The sequence below is a fragment of the Leiobunum rupestre genome, chromosome 6 (assembly GCF_980474605.1).
Source record: "Leiobunum rupestre chromosome 6, qqLeiRupe1.1.hap1, whole genome shotgun sequence".
In the NCBI taxonomy this organism is placed as follows: Eukaryota; Metazoa; Arthropoda; class Arachnida; order Opiliones; family Sclerosomatidae; genus Leiobunum; species Leiobunum rupestre.
This window is the reverse complement of record NC_143389.1, coordinates 65,461,987-65,476,884: the sequence shown is the minus strand read 5'-3', so window position 1 is coordinate 65,476,884 and position 14,898 is coordinate 65,461,987. Positions and strand designations below refer to the sequence as shown.

The 14,898-nt window shown below is 34.7% G+C and overlaps 1 protein-coding gene across 2 annotated transcripts; it reads right to left on the bottom strand.

Moving 5' to 3' along the window:
* Nucleotides 1-547: 547 nt before the first annotated feature.
* Nucleotides 548-14,898, bottom strand: LOC149943190 (uncharacterized). 2 transcript variants are annotated; one of them, XR_016481235.1, is made up of 11 exons: nucleotides 14,590-14,898; nucleotides 12,932-13,008; nucleotides 12,727-12,858; nucleotides 11,305-11,449; nucleotides 9,588-9,733; nucleotides 9,174-9,391; nucleotides 8,652-8,780; nucleotides 7,520-7,678; nucleotides 7,305-7,385; nucleotides 881-3,163; nucleotides 548-847 (listed from the first exon to the last, which is right to left on the bottom strand). XR_016481235.1 is itself a non-coding variant. In XM_090178172.1 (10 exons), exons 1-10 carry the CDS (start codon nucleotides 14,606-14,608, stop codon nucleotides 2,839-2,841), a joined length of 1,431 nt encoding a protein of 476 aa, XP_090034298.1. In that variant the 5' UTR covers nucleotides 14,609-14,898; the 3' UTR covers nucleotides 548-2,838. The 2 variants fall into 2 exon arrangements, 1 of the variants encoding a protein (XP_090034298.1); XM_090178172.1 differs by having other exon boundaries at nucleotides 548-3,163.

Here is a 14,898-nt window from a genome sequence, read left to right as displayed (position 1 = left end):
TCGAATCTAGGGTACGAGTTTAAATTATCTTTGTAATAGGTCAATCCCGGTGAGAATGACTGATTATGAGACGCCATTGCACATAATCCCCATTAAATCACTATGACGTCATTCATCGGAAAAACCTGCTCTTCACGCCGATGACTACTATGCTCATCAGATGATAATCGTGACGTCAAACGAAATTTCGTTGAAATCCGTACAGTAAGAAACCGGTTTCCAAAATGCTCAACGGACTCACCGTTGAGCGTTACTGAACGTAGCCTATATTGTATTTTCTCGACGGACCTTCCTTTCCGCCAACTCCTACCCTTGGAGGATAAAGCCTAATCCAAGTCCTACGGCTAAAAACGGATCTAGGTCAGTCAGTCGATATCATGCAGGGCTGCCAATCCCTATTAACTGTATAAAGAGCGGACACAGCCACAGTCTACTCTAATATATCTTCCTGGGAATATATGAACTACTAGTTACTTACAATTACATAAACATTTAATTAGAATATATTGTTTTTACTTTGATTTATGAAACTACATTACTTAACAAACCACTTTTTTTTAACAAACCAGGCAACATTTACGCCAAAAATTTAAAAAAAGGAACAATTTTTTGGACTTAACTTTAGTTATTGTATCTTTTGTTGTGTTTGACATGTTTTAATGAAACAAAGTAGTTTAGTGTTCAAGAGGTTCTGGGATAGTTTTTCTAACCAATATTTAAAACAATGTTTCCAGACACACATTATTTGACATAAAAGCGTGACAAGACATGAACACCCCACCGAAGGGTAATCAATTCTGGATTTAAAAAGGGGAATGACTCAAATTTAATTACATACGAATGTCAGCTCTGTCCCAGACTTTGTCCTTTTTATTTTTACTATTAAATAAAATGTATACCAGCAATATTTTTTGAATAAATTAAATTGAGCTAAACATTTTAAGGTAACTATTTAATTTAATAAGGTGATTCTATAATTCAAATGACAAAGAAAAACTATGTCTACCTTTATACTCATTGTATATTAAAACTGTTTGAGACTAGAAAATGTTGTAAATTGACCAGTATCATGTGAAAAGTGAATGGATGTGTATATATATCACGATTATTTTGATGTGATTAAAAATGACTAGAGTAGAACAATGGTACACTACATAAAACTTCGAACAACAACTTTTTATGTACATAATTTAAGTAATAAAACCTAACATGTTAAAATAGCTTTAGTTGGGGCTAGAATGAAAAAATACACTCCATAAGAGATTGGAATAGTCAACTGGTAGCTCTCTGTTAGACTAACTATGTTTGACATTCAGTCAACACACATTTAGAGTAACATTACATTAACTAAAAGCTGCATGTAAAAGGTATTTTACCATTTCCCATGGTAAATATTCGCAACCAAAAACTCCGCCCCCTTTGGTTCACCATTTTCAACGTTATTCGTAAATTTGACTTTATAAATAATGATATTTACATTAAATATAATTTTTACATTGTTGGCTTATATTTTGGAAAGCCTTTTTCAAAACCTCGTTCTTATGACTTTTTAGTTTGATTGTAGCAGACTCTAGATCATATGCGCTACCTCAGAGAAGCTGCCGCCGTTACGCCACCTAGACTCGTTTTGACCACTAATATAATTAATGGGCAATTTTAAGATTCATGGTAATGAATTTTCCATGTCCCGGCAACCTGGGTATTTCAATTTTAATTACAGGGTTGCCCTAATAATTTCACATTCAAATCCCCTTTTTAAGGCCAAATTTTAGTCATTTTCTGACTTTATATTTTTTTATTGAAAGTTAATAAATTTTCTTCAAATTATATTTTGGTATAAAAGTTCTGTTTTAACAATTAAAACTTTTAAAAAAGTTAGATTTTCTAAGGAACTAAAAAATTATCACTATAGTAAAATTACCTTATAAAATTTTTAAATTTAAATTCCCTGACTTCTTACAAATTCTGAAAATTGCCTGATTTCACTGACCTGTGACAACCCTTAACATTAACTTCAGTAATGGTTGAGAATGGGAAGAAGTTTGTAAAATGGAATGGTTATTATTGAAAAATTACAAAACTGTATTAGATCGGAGAATAACATTTGAACCAAACTGAGATGGAAATGGTATTATAGCAAGGGTATTCTTATGGTTTGGAAACTTTTGTTTTAAATACAGCGTTCTAGAGAAAACACTTTTCGTATCAGTTTCAACAAAAATGTTTTAAGGAAAACAACAAACACGTTTTACCTTTAAGCAACTAACTATAGCATATTAACCTTCCATCTTTATATCAGCTGCATACGTGACTTGTTCCATCAACATAAGCTACTTAAACACTATATTAGTGGATTAATATGAAAAGGTTCATAACATAATATCCGAAGTAAATGAACCTAAGAAACTGAAATTGCCACAAAAACTAGTTAAATCAACACTGACATCCAGCAACATTGTGGTTATTTTTAAGCTGCTATCTATTAAGTAAAAACTGTTTAAACTGCCTCCCAGCCTGTATGAGAAGAATAGCCATTCAAAAATAAAAATTAGACGTGCGTTATTGTATTGGTATTTTGCTGTACATGCCCTATCAGGAGAAACTGCCAACAAGAATATTACTAATTAACATCAATAATGATATAAAATCCAGCAGGTGCCCAATTAGAACCTCCAATCTCATTAAATTTACAAACTAGCCCCAACCACTACCTAATTATTTTTTAGACATTCTGGTATAAACACAGTCCAATACATTTTCGGACTTATCCAAAGTCGTGTATTTTTCACAATATTTTTTGATTAATATTAGCTTTCCAAAGCTTTAGTCCTAATCAATTCAGGTTACAACAGCCGCATTTGCTACTCTCCTTGCCCCACATTCGCAACAGTACTTAGCAACAGTTACTGGATATTTTGTACCACACTGATGACAGAATCGAGGTAGCCGATTTCCCATATCCGAGCCGCTACTCCCTCTACTAATTGGAGGTAAAGTGCTATCACTTCCACTGCTGCTGTTACCAGTACTGACTCTAGTTTCGCCAGCTGATATGGGGGCCCAAGGATCATTGTTGTTAACCTCAAATGTATTCTCACTGCTACCAATTTGTGGCATATTGTCTGGAACTTTGGTATCCCAGTTACTTAGCTTCTTGGCCCAACTGAAAAAAGAAAATATATTTAAAGTTTAATTCATTCTTGTCCACTCTTTAAAAAAGTTAAAGAAACTTGATGTTTGTCATAAATCTTTCCATAAACAATTGTTATACATTATTTACATTTATTGCAAGGGAGGTTGTGATATATCATATTATCAGAGGACTCAACCAAATTGTTGAGAGATTTTTAATTCCATTAAAGGGCAACGCAAGTGGCCACGTAGGGGGGGCGCTGATTTGGAGCTATGTTTCCTTCTACAATTTGTAAGTTGGATTTCCAAGGAGGATTTTATACAGCGTGCAAACCTTATTCTCCTTTGTGTGACCATGGCCGCCCCCATGCGCTCATTCCGCGTGAGCTCCCCCTCACCGAGAGAGAGAGAGCATGTAGGCGGCCATGGTGCAATTTTAAATTTTCTTAGCTCACCGCTAATGAGCCCAGGATTTTAGGCTTAGCTTAATTTATTTATTGTGGAGACAAGAACTGAGTTAGTTTCTGAGAGTTTGACATTGATATTTTCGATTTAACAAGGTTTTGGAAAAAAATATTGGCCAATTGAATATTTTCAATTATGGGGGTTAAAACTTAGGGAATTGAAGCGGTATTTATCTGCCCCTAGCCTCACACACTTGGCCATACATCCAGTCTCTAGCCATGTGTGAGTCTTAATTTAAGGGTTTCAAGTTGAGTCTCGAGTATTTAAAATTTCGCTTATCGAGTTTCGAGTAAAGTTTTATTTTATTTTCGAGTATTCAAGTATTTAGGTTTACCTAAAAATTAGTACTCGCATAGTTAGGGTTAGCATTCGAGTACTCGCATAGTTAGGGTTAGCATTAGAGTACTCGCATAGTTAGGGTTAGCATTAGAGTACTCGCATAGTTAGGGTTAGCATTAGAGTACTCGCATAGTTAGGGTTAGCATTAGCGTACTCGCATAGTTAGGGTTAGCATTAGAGTACTCGCATAGTTAGGGTTAGCATTAGAGTACTCGCATAGTTAGGGTTATCATTAGAGTACTCGCATAGTTAGGATTAGCATTCGAGTACTCGCATAGTTAGGGTTAGCTTTGTTAGAGTTGTTGAACGCAGCCCATGCCGCGAAATTAAGTCCGAAATGGGAAGGGCCGTATCGAGTCATCCGACATGTCACGTCCCTAGTGTACGAACTAGAAGATGCCATAACTAATATCTGTTACTAATATGATAAAGTAGGAGTGTTGTTATATTGTGGTGTACTTTAGCATAATCGAAGTGTTGTTAGACTGGTGTGTATATTAAATATAATGTAGGCGTTGCTGGCAACTATGTAGGAGAGCAGACCTTCAGTAGACGTTCAACTGAACAGTAATACCCCAGTTGCTCGCTCATTAATAACTTGAAACTCTAAATTAACTTAAGACTAATAAATTATTTATTACTTTTCATTAAGTCAGTAGTTATTATTCCACCAATTTACAATATGGTAGCAGAGCGTGGTTATTGACGTGAGCAAGGTCAGCAATAATATCAACCGAGGTCTGAAGCACATTAGTCAGCTGAAATTATATTGGACGAATTTCCATGTCATAATTCCTGATGAAACGGAAGCCGTCGTTCGTGAAGCCCAACCTTCTGGCTCAGCTCCAGAAACTTCTGATCCAGTACATACGGACGACGAATCAGAAAATGAAGAACCAACAGACGCACTGGGTCTATCCCGGGATCCATCTTCAACAATCGACGTTCCAACAACCCGCGGAATTGCTGCATTCCAAGGAACCTAGCCATGAAGACGTCGAGACACGATCATCAACCTCTTCAGACAGTGAATCCGACTCACAGTCTAAGTCATCTCTGCCCGGAGACCTTGATGAACAACCACGAGAGGTCGACACTCCGCAGGGCGATGAGAGGTGGCTTAAACTCCTGACTCTGGGTTGGATTCGGGAACTGTGTTACCGAAAGACGGTGACTTAAAAAGGGCCCGTACCGTATTGGATATCTATTATTATCCGACCGATATCTAAAAACTAACAAACTAACCAATCTCGAAAAATCGGACTTCTCATTTACCTGAGAGGCCGTATCAAAACCACGTCCTGGTTATTCAAGACCCCCGTTCCTTCCTAATATTCAGACCCTGGGTACTATGAGCTGTCCAACTTCAATACTGTCCTTGCTCTTACTGTTTGGATGGTAACAGAGGACTACGTCATTACCCAAAATTGGGGATTACTCTGCCCCACCAACCAAAGAAATATCAATGGCTTGACACCCATGGTGGTAGTGTAAAGATTGATCTAGATGAATTCACTAATTTTAACTCCGACGATGGGCAAGACATAGTCAACGCCGGTCTTCTTACTCCTCCTTGCTCCCCAGAAATACTGAACCCTGATATAGACATAAACCAATTGGATGATTTCCCACTAAGTCCATTCCAAGAAGTCCCTGACGAAGCCAAAGAGGTCACTCCAATGGACGGCATAGAACAAAAACATCACTCTTCACCAGAAGACCACGTAACGACTAGCGGAAGGAAATCGGTTATAGACCAAATCAAGCGCTGTGAACCATCAGGCATCCCAAAACCTCCGGAAGTGCCATGCCAGGGTCACCAATCTCTTTCTCCAAGTCGATTCCCACCTGGATCAAGTATGGCTAGCGCTACTCATAAATGTGGTGCTTGCAATTGTCGTTTATTACAAAACAACCATAATCAGCCTCCACGACAAAAAGCACGCCATTACCGATCCCTACCATCAGCTACCATGTACCAGAACATTATAGACGAGTCACTCATGACCTGTTATAAATGCAGACAAAAGGGCCATCGTGTACACAACTGCCCCCGCCTTGCCAAAAAAACGCTTTAAGTGAATGGGGTACGATTATATCATTGTTTCTGTTGTGCCTTCCCGACCATTCCAAATTGATGTATTCTTATTCATAACTCAATCCTCCGCTCGGTACTCCTTGTTTCTTTTTTAGGCGGGGAGGATGCAACGGTACTGCCGCCATCCACCAGATGTCGACCGTTCCGTCGCTAAAACACTCCAAGCGAATATTACATCACGCGACGCCGTTTAATTTTTAGTTTAAAAACCCCTGAACAACGGGTTCACAGGGCAGTAGTCAGTAGAGAGAGAGAGATAATTTTCTTTAATTTGTTAACGAGACCAGCGAGCCTCAAAAAATTTTATTATTCCTGTAAGGAATGTCGGTGCGCCATAGAACTTTACAAGCCAACGGGCTTTACTATATTGTAAGTGTGTTTTAATTAAAAACATTTCTTTTCAACTCTTCGCTTCTGGTTCAATCTCTTCATTGTTTAATTACGATAGGCCAAATACCGTAACCGATCCCCGACTTAAGTATAAATAAATTCTAACCGTTGGCTTCGATTATCCGTTTTTAATTATATGTAAATAAGGATAGAAGCTGGTTACAAGATAATTTATGCCCTTGCATGGCCACTAGCGTTGGTCAGATTACAATTGCAACGGTTCGGGCAACCTCCACCAGATGTCGCCCGTCCCGTTGCAAACTCGCCGCCGCTGGAGTTTAATTTTTGAGAAGTCATGTGACGTTCTCCCCTTTTTTGTTTGGTTTAAAACGTATAAAAGACACGCGTTCAGATAATAGGAAGAGTTAGACTAAACTCTCTCTCCGCTGATACTTGGACGATCAGGGTATTTTCCTGAACAATTTTAAAAGTTGATTTTCTTTACGTCCGGGTTGTCTCAACTACAAGTCGACGGCCTCGACTATATTGTAAGTTGACATTTTTTATTAAAGTTATTTTTTTGATCTACTAAGCCTGAGTCCTCGTTAATTACGATTAAGCCTAGTCCAATATCTTTGAGCCCGACTTAAGTAATTAATTGTAAACCGAAGGCTTCGTAAATCCCGTTAAATATTTGTAATAGGGATTGAAGCCGGTTACACAATACTTAGGAGGGTGGGGCCATACTATTACTGTTAACCTCAAAAAGTTTTTATAGAAAGGGGAAACTAAGAACAAACTCGGGGGAAAACCCCTTTAACCAGTGAGGAGAAATCTTGCAAACTCAGCACAGAAGGAGTGGTTCTGAGTTTTCACCCAGGAATCAAGAACCTGGCTTCTTCCAAGACTTTTTTACTCTAAACAGAATTTAAAGCCTTACCCTATATCAAAGCCCAATTCTTTCATTCTATCCTGTAGTGCGAGGGAGTCACTGTTTTCAGAATTACCAATGCCACTATTTCTAAAAATATAAAATGAAATGTATTAAAATCACATGTGACAATATCATATACATTTAAAAAAATATATAAATTTAGAATGAGTAGAAAGAAAATTATTTGTTAAAATAAGTTAAGGTTCCAAATTTCAACATACTTGTATAAATTACGATTACTAAAATCACTTGTGCTCATTTGTCCACCTGTTCGAACTCCAGGAACGGTACGTGGTGCTTTAGAAAAGACTGTGTTGTTTCTGAGTAGATCTCTCAAGTCTTGTCGAAATTCATCATCATTTTCATCAACAATCAAAGTTCTATACGCACACAACAATTTTACAAAAATAGAAAACCAATATAAATAACTTGTAAAATAAAACCTGGAAATTTTATTTATGTTTTTCATGTACGGTGTTATTAAGAAACAATCCTAAGTTCAAGCCCTACTCTAACAAAAGAACCTCCTGTCTGACAACTAGTGAAACTAAAAATCACTTGTTACAGCATCCTATTGCTCCAAGAGGAACAATGGGATTGCGAGTAAATTTTGATGAAAAATATTATTTTTGAGTAGCTGCAAATTATTGGTTTTATTATTTTTAAGTTCGGAAGTTTTTAATTGGAAAATTTATAGATTTTATTAAAAATTAAGTTAGTATATTTCCAGATGAAATACAACATATCGTGTACATCTTGTTTAACATATAAAGAGTATAAAACTTTGCTATGCCTTTACTTAAAATTTCCCCTAAAATTGTCCTTTAAATACTGCTCCTAAACACAAGGAATTTCTCAATGCGAAATCAATCTCGCATGGCTTTAAATTATTAATGAACATTACACTCTAATGGAACAGTGACGTCATATGTAAAATTTACTTGACCCTAGTGGAAGCTGAGAGCAGTTTTGGAGAAGCCCAATAAAAACACCATAAGCCTACCATTAATTATCTAAGAATGTTCACCTCTTTTTATTAGGCTTTCCATCAGGTCAAGTCAGGTTTGTAGTAACCCAAAACTGATTTGAAACCCTGATGCGTCAGGTTGGCTTTTACCCAATTTAACAGCAAGCCAAATGCATGCTATGATTTCAAGTCAGGTTGGGTTTAGCCCGATATGGCACTGCAGAGCAAAATGTATACTATCATTTCGGGTCAGGTTGAGTTAGAAGTAACCTAAATCCAACCTGAAACTAGACTGGTCTAGTTCAGTGGCAAGCCTACTTTTTATAAATTGTTTAGCTATAGTGACTAGACTACAAATTGATATGACTGCTTCAGAAAATACTTGCCTGTGAACATGATTAGGAAACTTTTCTTTGAACTTCATTATGTTACGAGAAGAAACAGGAGCTGCAATGTCAGACTTGACTGCTGTTCTACGACTTACATCACTTTTTTTCACAATGTTTTTTTTAGCACTGAAAACATATAAATAATTATTTTAGCTTCAAAAAGGTTTACAATTGATATTTGAACCACAAATGAAAAAATTGCCATACATCAATTCATATTATACAATATTCATTAAATGCGTACAAGTTTTACATGAGAGTCTAGTTCTATTTTCCGCATTTCTAGAATGACCACACAGTTTGTGCGCTAGTTGCCTCATCATCATAGTTAACCAAGTTGCGAAGTTTCTCACTCAGACTTGAGTTATCTTTCTGTCAATTTAGGTCACTCTACACAATAATTAATTTGACTAACTGACACTAATGGAACATATAATATATATATATATATATATACATACATACATACATATGGTACAACTTTTTTAACTTTAAGAATTAATAATTTATTGATCATACTTATTATCAGGCCGAGGTTTTGGTTTCTGAGGTGGCTTTGCGACTTTTTTCTGTCTTTGCTGTGGGAAGACATTCCGTTGACCAGTAGCATCTGACAAAACAGGTTTTGGTTGTGATTTTTGTTGATCTTGTAATGGAGTCCTAGTTGGTTTGGTTCCCGTACCAACATTTTCTGACTTGGCTGATGGAACTTTTTTAACAGGAAGAGGAGCACGGTACTAAAAAAATTACATATAATTCTTTAAAACTGAATTGCCAAAAACAATTGATAAAAATGATAAGCAATAACCAAAATCATGGGAAGATTCAAAGCTGTCTAATTACGAAATTCAGGAATCAAAATTTTTCATAGTTATACTGTTTGGCATAGAAGGGTTTTTCAGTCTTCATGCTATTACAGAAAAATAAATTTACTTTCGTTCGAGCTTTTAGTCGCTCAGATGCATCATTTGATACTGGACTTTTGACCACTCTATTTTTTTGGTCTTTACACCATGAAATATGTCTGTCTGCAGCTCTGTCACTAAAATTTCGTCCGCAAGATGAACATTGAATATATCCTTGAACATAAAAAAAACAAATGAAATATTAATAGATGTACAACTTATTTGTTTGCATTTGTAAGATCATTATTATTCGCGACAGAAATGGGTCTCTTAAATAAACTTATAAACAAACGATGCAAAAATTATATTAAAATGCAAGTATCATTGTTTATGTCAAATTTACGAATAACTATCTGCTATAGCCGCTACCTATCTAGGTTTCAACGGTGAACCAAAAGGGGTGTAACTATAGCTTTTGGTTATTTAAAACACTGCCTTATGAAAAGCAGCCTATAATGCCGTAATCTATTTACTTATACTAAAGGAGAATGACTATGACTCTAGCAAACTCAATTGATGGCAAACAAATTTAAATTCAGTTTTTAATTAAAAATTAATTTAATTAAAATAAATTTAAAATTTCGTTTATATTACCATTGCACCCACATTAATAATCAATTTGTGAAGACAAAAATTCATACATTGAAAAATCAAATTTAAATGTATTTAAAAAAAGAATAAATCGGCAACTAGAATTTTCTCACCTTTCTTCATGCATTTACCAAATAACCTAATCTATTTACAATAGGTGATTCCAAAATATAATATCGACAAATACACACATAAAAGAGTTAATTCTTCTAATATATTAGTAGATTGAGGCTCTAGCTTTTTGGGCACGTTGAAAATGAAAAAAAAAGGTTGCAATCAAATACTTTGTAACGCACAATAAATACGGAATCTTTAAGCCTTACAACTTTAACCATAGGACAAAAAGTAGCCAAATCATGTGACCACTGATCTTTTTTGGAATCACCTATTCTATAATTCCAAGTGTTCTTAAAATTTCTTTTAACATGTTTTTATAGGTTATTCTCAACTAAGGGTTCGAGTTCGAATAGAGTACTCGGCTCGAAACTCGCTAAGCCTTCTGTAGAAACTTGCCAAGGTCAAGCTCGCTTAGAACTAGTCAGTCAATTTAAGTGTTGCCGAGTGCTCAATTTGCTAATTTATAGGGCGCGCATGCTCAGTTGTAAATTTAAACTTTAAAAACCTATGACGTCACAATTTTCAACCAATCAAGGCGCTTAAAAATATTTGACGTCATATGTTTTTGGTTCCCGCCATTGGTCCATGAGTCATGAGGAAGTTTTAGTTCCAGTTTGGTTTTGGAAAGAACTACAACAATATTTATTACTCAAATATTAGCTCAACGTGTAAAGTTGGAAAACGTTTCTCTTTTGAAACAACTTTTAGGGGGTAAAAATTTTAAAATCGCTCAAAATTTTCGAACTCAGTAAAAATTCAAAACTCGCCTATAATTTTCAAGCTCGTTAGAAACTCGGTTCTTAAAAAAAGGGTTAAATTAAAACTCGTAAGCTCGCTTAGTTTTTCAAGCTCAAACTCTAAAATTTTGAAACTCAAACTCGACTCGCTAGCCAAAAAGTTATACTCGCACACCCTTATTATCAACCTCTCAAACACTTTTCTTCACTTATATATTTAAAACCACTCGCTTTAATTATAAAAAAAAAACATTTTATAATTAAATCTGATCCCATGAACGAACAAAAAATAATACACACCAACTGGAACAGAAATCGGTTTGGAAGATCCACTTATTTCAACATCATTGTCATTGTTATTTGGAATTCCTTTGGCTGCCCTGATTGCCTGAATAAATTCTTGATGTTTTTCCCGCCAGTTGGATTTTGGCTTTGGTTTTTCTTTCTGAAAAAGGAAATGTTGAAGAAAAGCCTTTAATAACAAGAAATATTTAAAGCGTGAAATTGTATTATACGGAATATTAGAAACCATAAGGCTATCCCCATAAGTAAAGGTCTAGCATAGAACCTCATGTTTACAGCATTGTCCATGAGAGTTGAAAATTAACGTACAACAATAGGGCATTAGTGACATCTTTTTAAAAATTTCTACATCTAAAATATTTTCTTACTTGGTAGAGCAGCCACGCTCGGGTTAATAAATGCCACACAAAACGCATTTAAATCTCAAATTTCAAAATTAAATACCTTCAGAAACACAACTCTTATTTGTTTTAGGTTCTGATGAATAATTTTGCAAAGATCGGTGTTAATTTTATGTTTTAAAGAGATAAAATTGTGAATAAGCCTTCGCTACGGTGCTAAGGGCTCGCGGCGGAGATTTCTTCCGCATGGTTCTAAGTTTAAAAACATTCGCGCATTCATAATGCATTTCGCAAAATTTATTTCAGAAATACATAGTTGAGAACATAAACACTAGGAGGTGCAGATTTTGAATACCTCTTAATAACAATAAGTATGACACTTCCTATTGCTTTAATGCTAATTTTCTAACTGAACCTTTTTTCGGCACTGATACTCTCTTCAAGCTGTGACTTGGTCTCGCGACTTACCATTTTGGATTACTACTTTTGATAAAAATTTAAGCCTAATATCGGAAACAACGTTCTGGAATCGCGAAAGGCTTTGGCTTTGTTTTAAAGCCCGTGTGCGAATCATGCGTGATAGAAAACATGAGCTTGTGGCGCTGAGAAAAAGTTTTTAATTTTTATCATTTTAGCCTAATATTCCGCCTATCTATCGGAAACCAGATATTTCGGCTTAGTGGAAGTGTGCTGAGAAAACATCTTGATTACGCAATAACTACGAAAATCAGTTTGATTGTAAATCTCTTTAATTGTCATACTTATGGTAAAACTAAACCTCTATACTAGCTTTAAACTGATTAACAATGTAACACTATTAATGTTTTGTAGTATGTTTACTGTTATTAGACATTTTATATCGATAAAAAGTTAAAAAAATTAAAAACCCTTAAAAAGTAATTTATGTTTAAATTTTCTATTTCTCTGATTTACGGAAAATTTTCCTCATTTTATTTATCCGGAAAATTAACAATAACATCACTAAAATGTATATTATAAAGTACCTCATCAATAAAGAAAGACAATGGATTTATGTTTAGAATAACAAAATAAGTTGCACCAAATATTATCAACATACCGATTTCTTTAATTCTGAAGCTTTGGATTTCGGTAGGGACTCCAATTCAGTCCCTTCCGCTCTTTTTTTAGACGAATCAAAAACTTTTCTTTTCTTCGTGAGTGTTTTCTGGCAGATTCTTTCATGTCGTTCCTGAAACAAATAAAAAATAAAATAAGAGCCTAGTAAAAAAATTGTAAAAAACAAGGGTCAAGAAAAAACATACTAATGCTTCAGGACGAAAAGTTCTACTACACACAGAACAAGGAACAAGTTTTGATTCTGATTCAAGAGTACCAGTATCTGAAACATACAATAAAAAATTACAAATTCCAAACATCAAAGAAGAAAAATTGAGACCACCCCAATTTAATAAAAAAAAACCCATCCACAATACCACTAATGTTCTACTCTAAAGTCTATAACAATCCCCTTTGAAGAGGAGTGTATAACTACAAAAGGGGCCTATGACATAGACCAGCATTTTTAGTTTTTTATGAAAAAAATTTAAGTTTATGATATTTTTTAATTGAAAATAACTCAATTTTCAAAGAATCATTATGTAAATACATTTTGGAGCAAATCTTGCCTCTATAATAAGACAAATTCAATTGTAAACCATCTTGCTATTAAGATAAGATTGGATTAATTCAATTGCTTAGAATGAAAAAAAACCTTATGTTAGGCAAATAATGAATTATTCAATCGGAACTTAAAATTTACTTCAATAAACCTCTTCGGGAATTGAAACCTTGGAATTTAAGACATAACCCTATTTTAAATCTAATTTCCTTGCATAAAACTGGCTGAAATTATTGCCAAAAATTCTGGTTTTGAAACTTGTGATTACTCAATCACTTTGAAACAAACTGTAATTTGCTATCTGATATTGTATCATAAGCTTACTTATTCTTTTATGTCACTTATGTTAGTGTTCAAAGTTTTTAGTATATGCCATGGGACTGAGTCCAAAGGTAACTCTAGAAATCCCAAACTGATTGTTGATAGCTTAACTGTATAATTTTAACTTCTGTTTATTTTATGATGAGTATGTTTTAGATTCAATTTTCACACAGATTTCATTGGGTTTATTTCTAGACTTTTTTTGGAAACAGTAAAGAATTTTGATGTATGTTACATTTAATTTTTCAAAATATATTATTAATCTCAAACGTGATTTTTAACGCTATTATTATTTTTATATATCAAGGACTGATATATTGTCAGAAATTTAGATGAGTATCACTAGTATAATTTTTTTTTTCAGTTTACATAGAGGCCAACATCAGAAGCTCATAAAACTATCTGGATTTTCATCTACTAAGCAGATACTTGCAATTAAAAAATCCAACGCTTTATGAGCTTCTTGTGTCATTTGCTACGTGCCTCTATGTAAACTGAGTAGGCAAATTGCTAGATTAAAAGTGGAAAAACTACTAACAACTTGATATTTTAAAATACTAACAACATAATAATATACCTATTTTTGCACTAATGGCTTTAAAGCCATGGTATGCAAGACCTTAAAGCCCTGTGCAAGTCGGTTTGAATGCCAGTTTTGTCCAAGAAAACAGGTTTCAAGAAATAATGTAACTATAAAACTCTGTAGTATTCTCATATTTTTTGGATCATGCACAATTCCAATGATAAGTTATGGAGGATTCAGGAATGTAAAGGGAAATCTACCCTCTAAAACCACGGGAAAAGGTTCACTCTGACTGGTGCATAGCTCAGAGAAGAGGAAGACGCGGTTTAAGAAAACCAAAGATTTATTTTATACAGAATTACACAAAATTTTAACGGTTTCCTAGATGATGTTTTATAAGCCTCGTCTGAGGATTTAAATTTAACTCCACGAAATAGAAAATTAGTCTAATTCCTCACCATTAGTTTCTTCATCCATCCGTACAGTTTTTGCTCCAGGTTACGTGTACACTTAACGTATCTTCAAATTAATTAATAAATTACGGTAAAAACAGAACAATATTTCTTAAAAATTTCCAAAAAATACATTCCAATTTGACGCGCCAATTCTCAGAAACCAAAACAAACATTGACAAATAGGTCACCGTACCGCTACCTACGACGTTATCAAGGCACGCCACACGTGCCGCTTCCACTACCATATTTTCGGTATAATGTTTTGCCTTTAACGACTTTTAGGATACTCCCTTAAAAGCATAGGTGGCATAG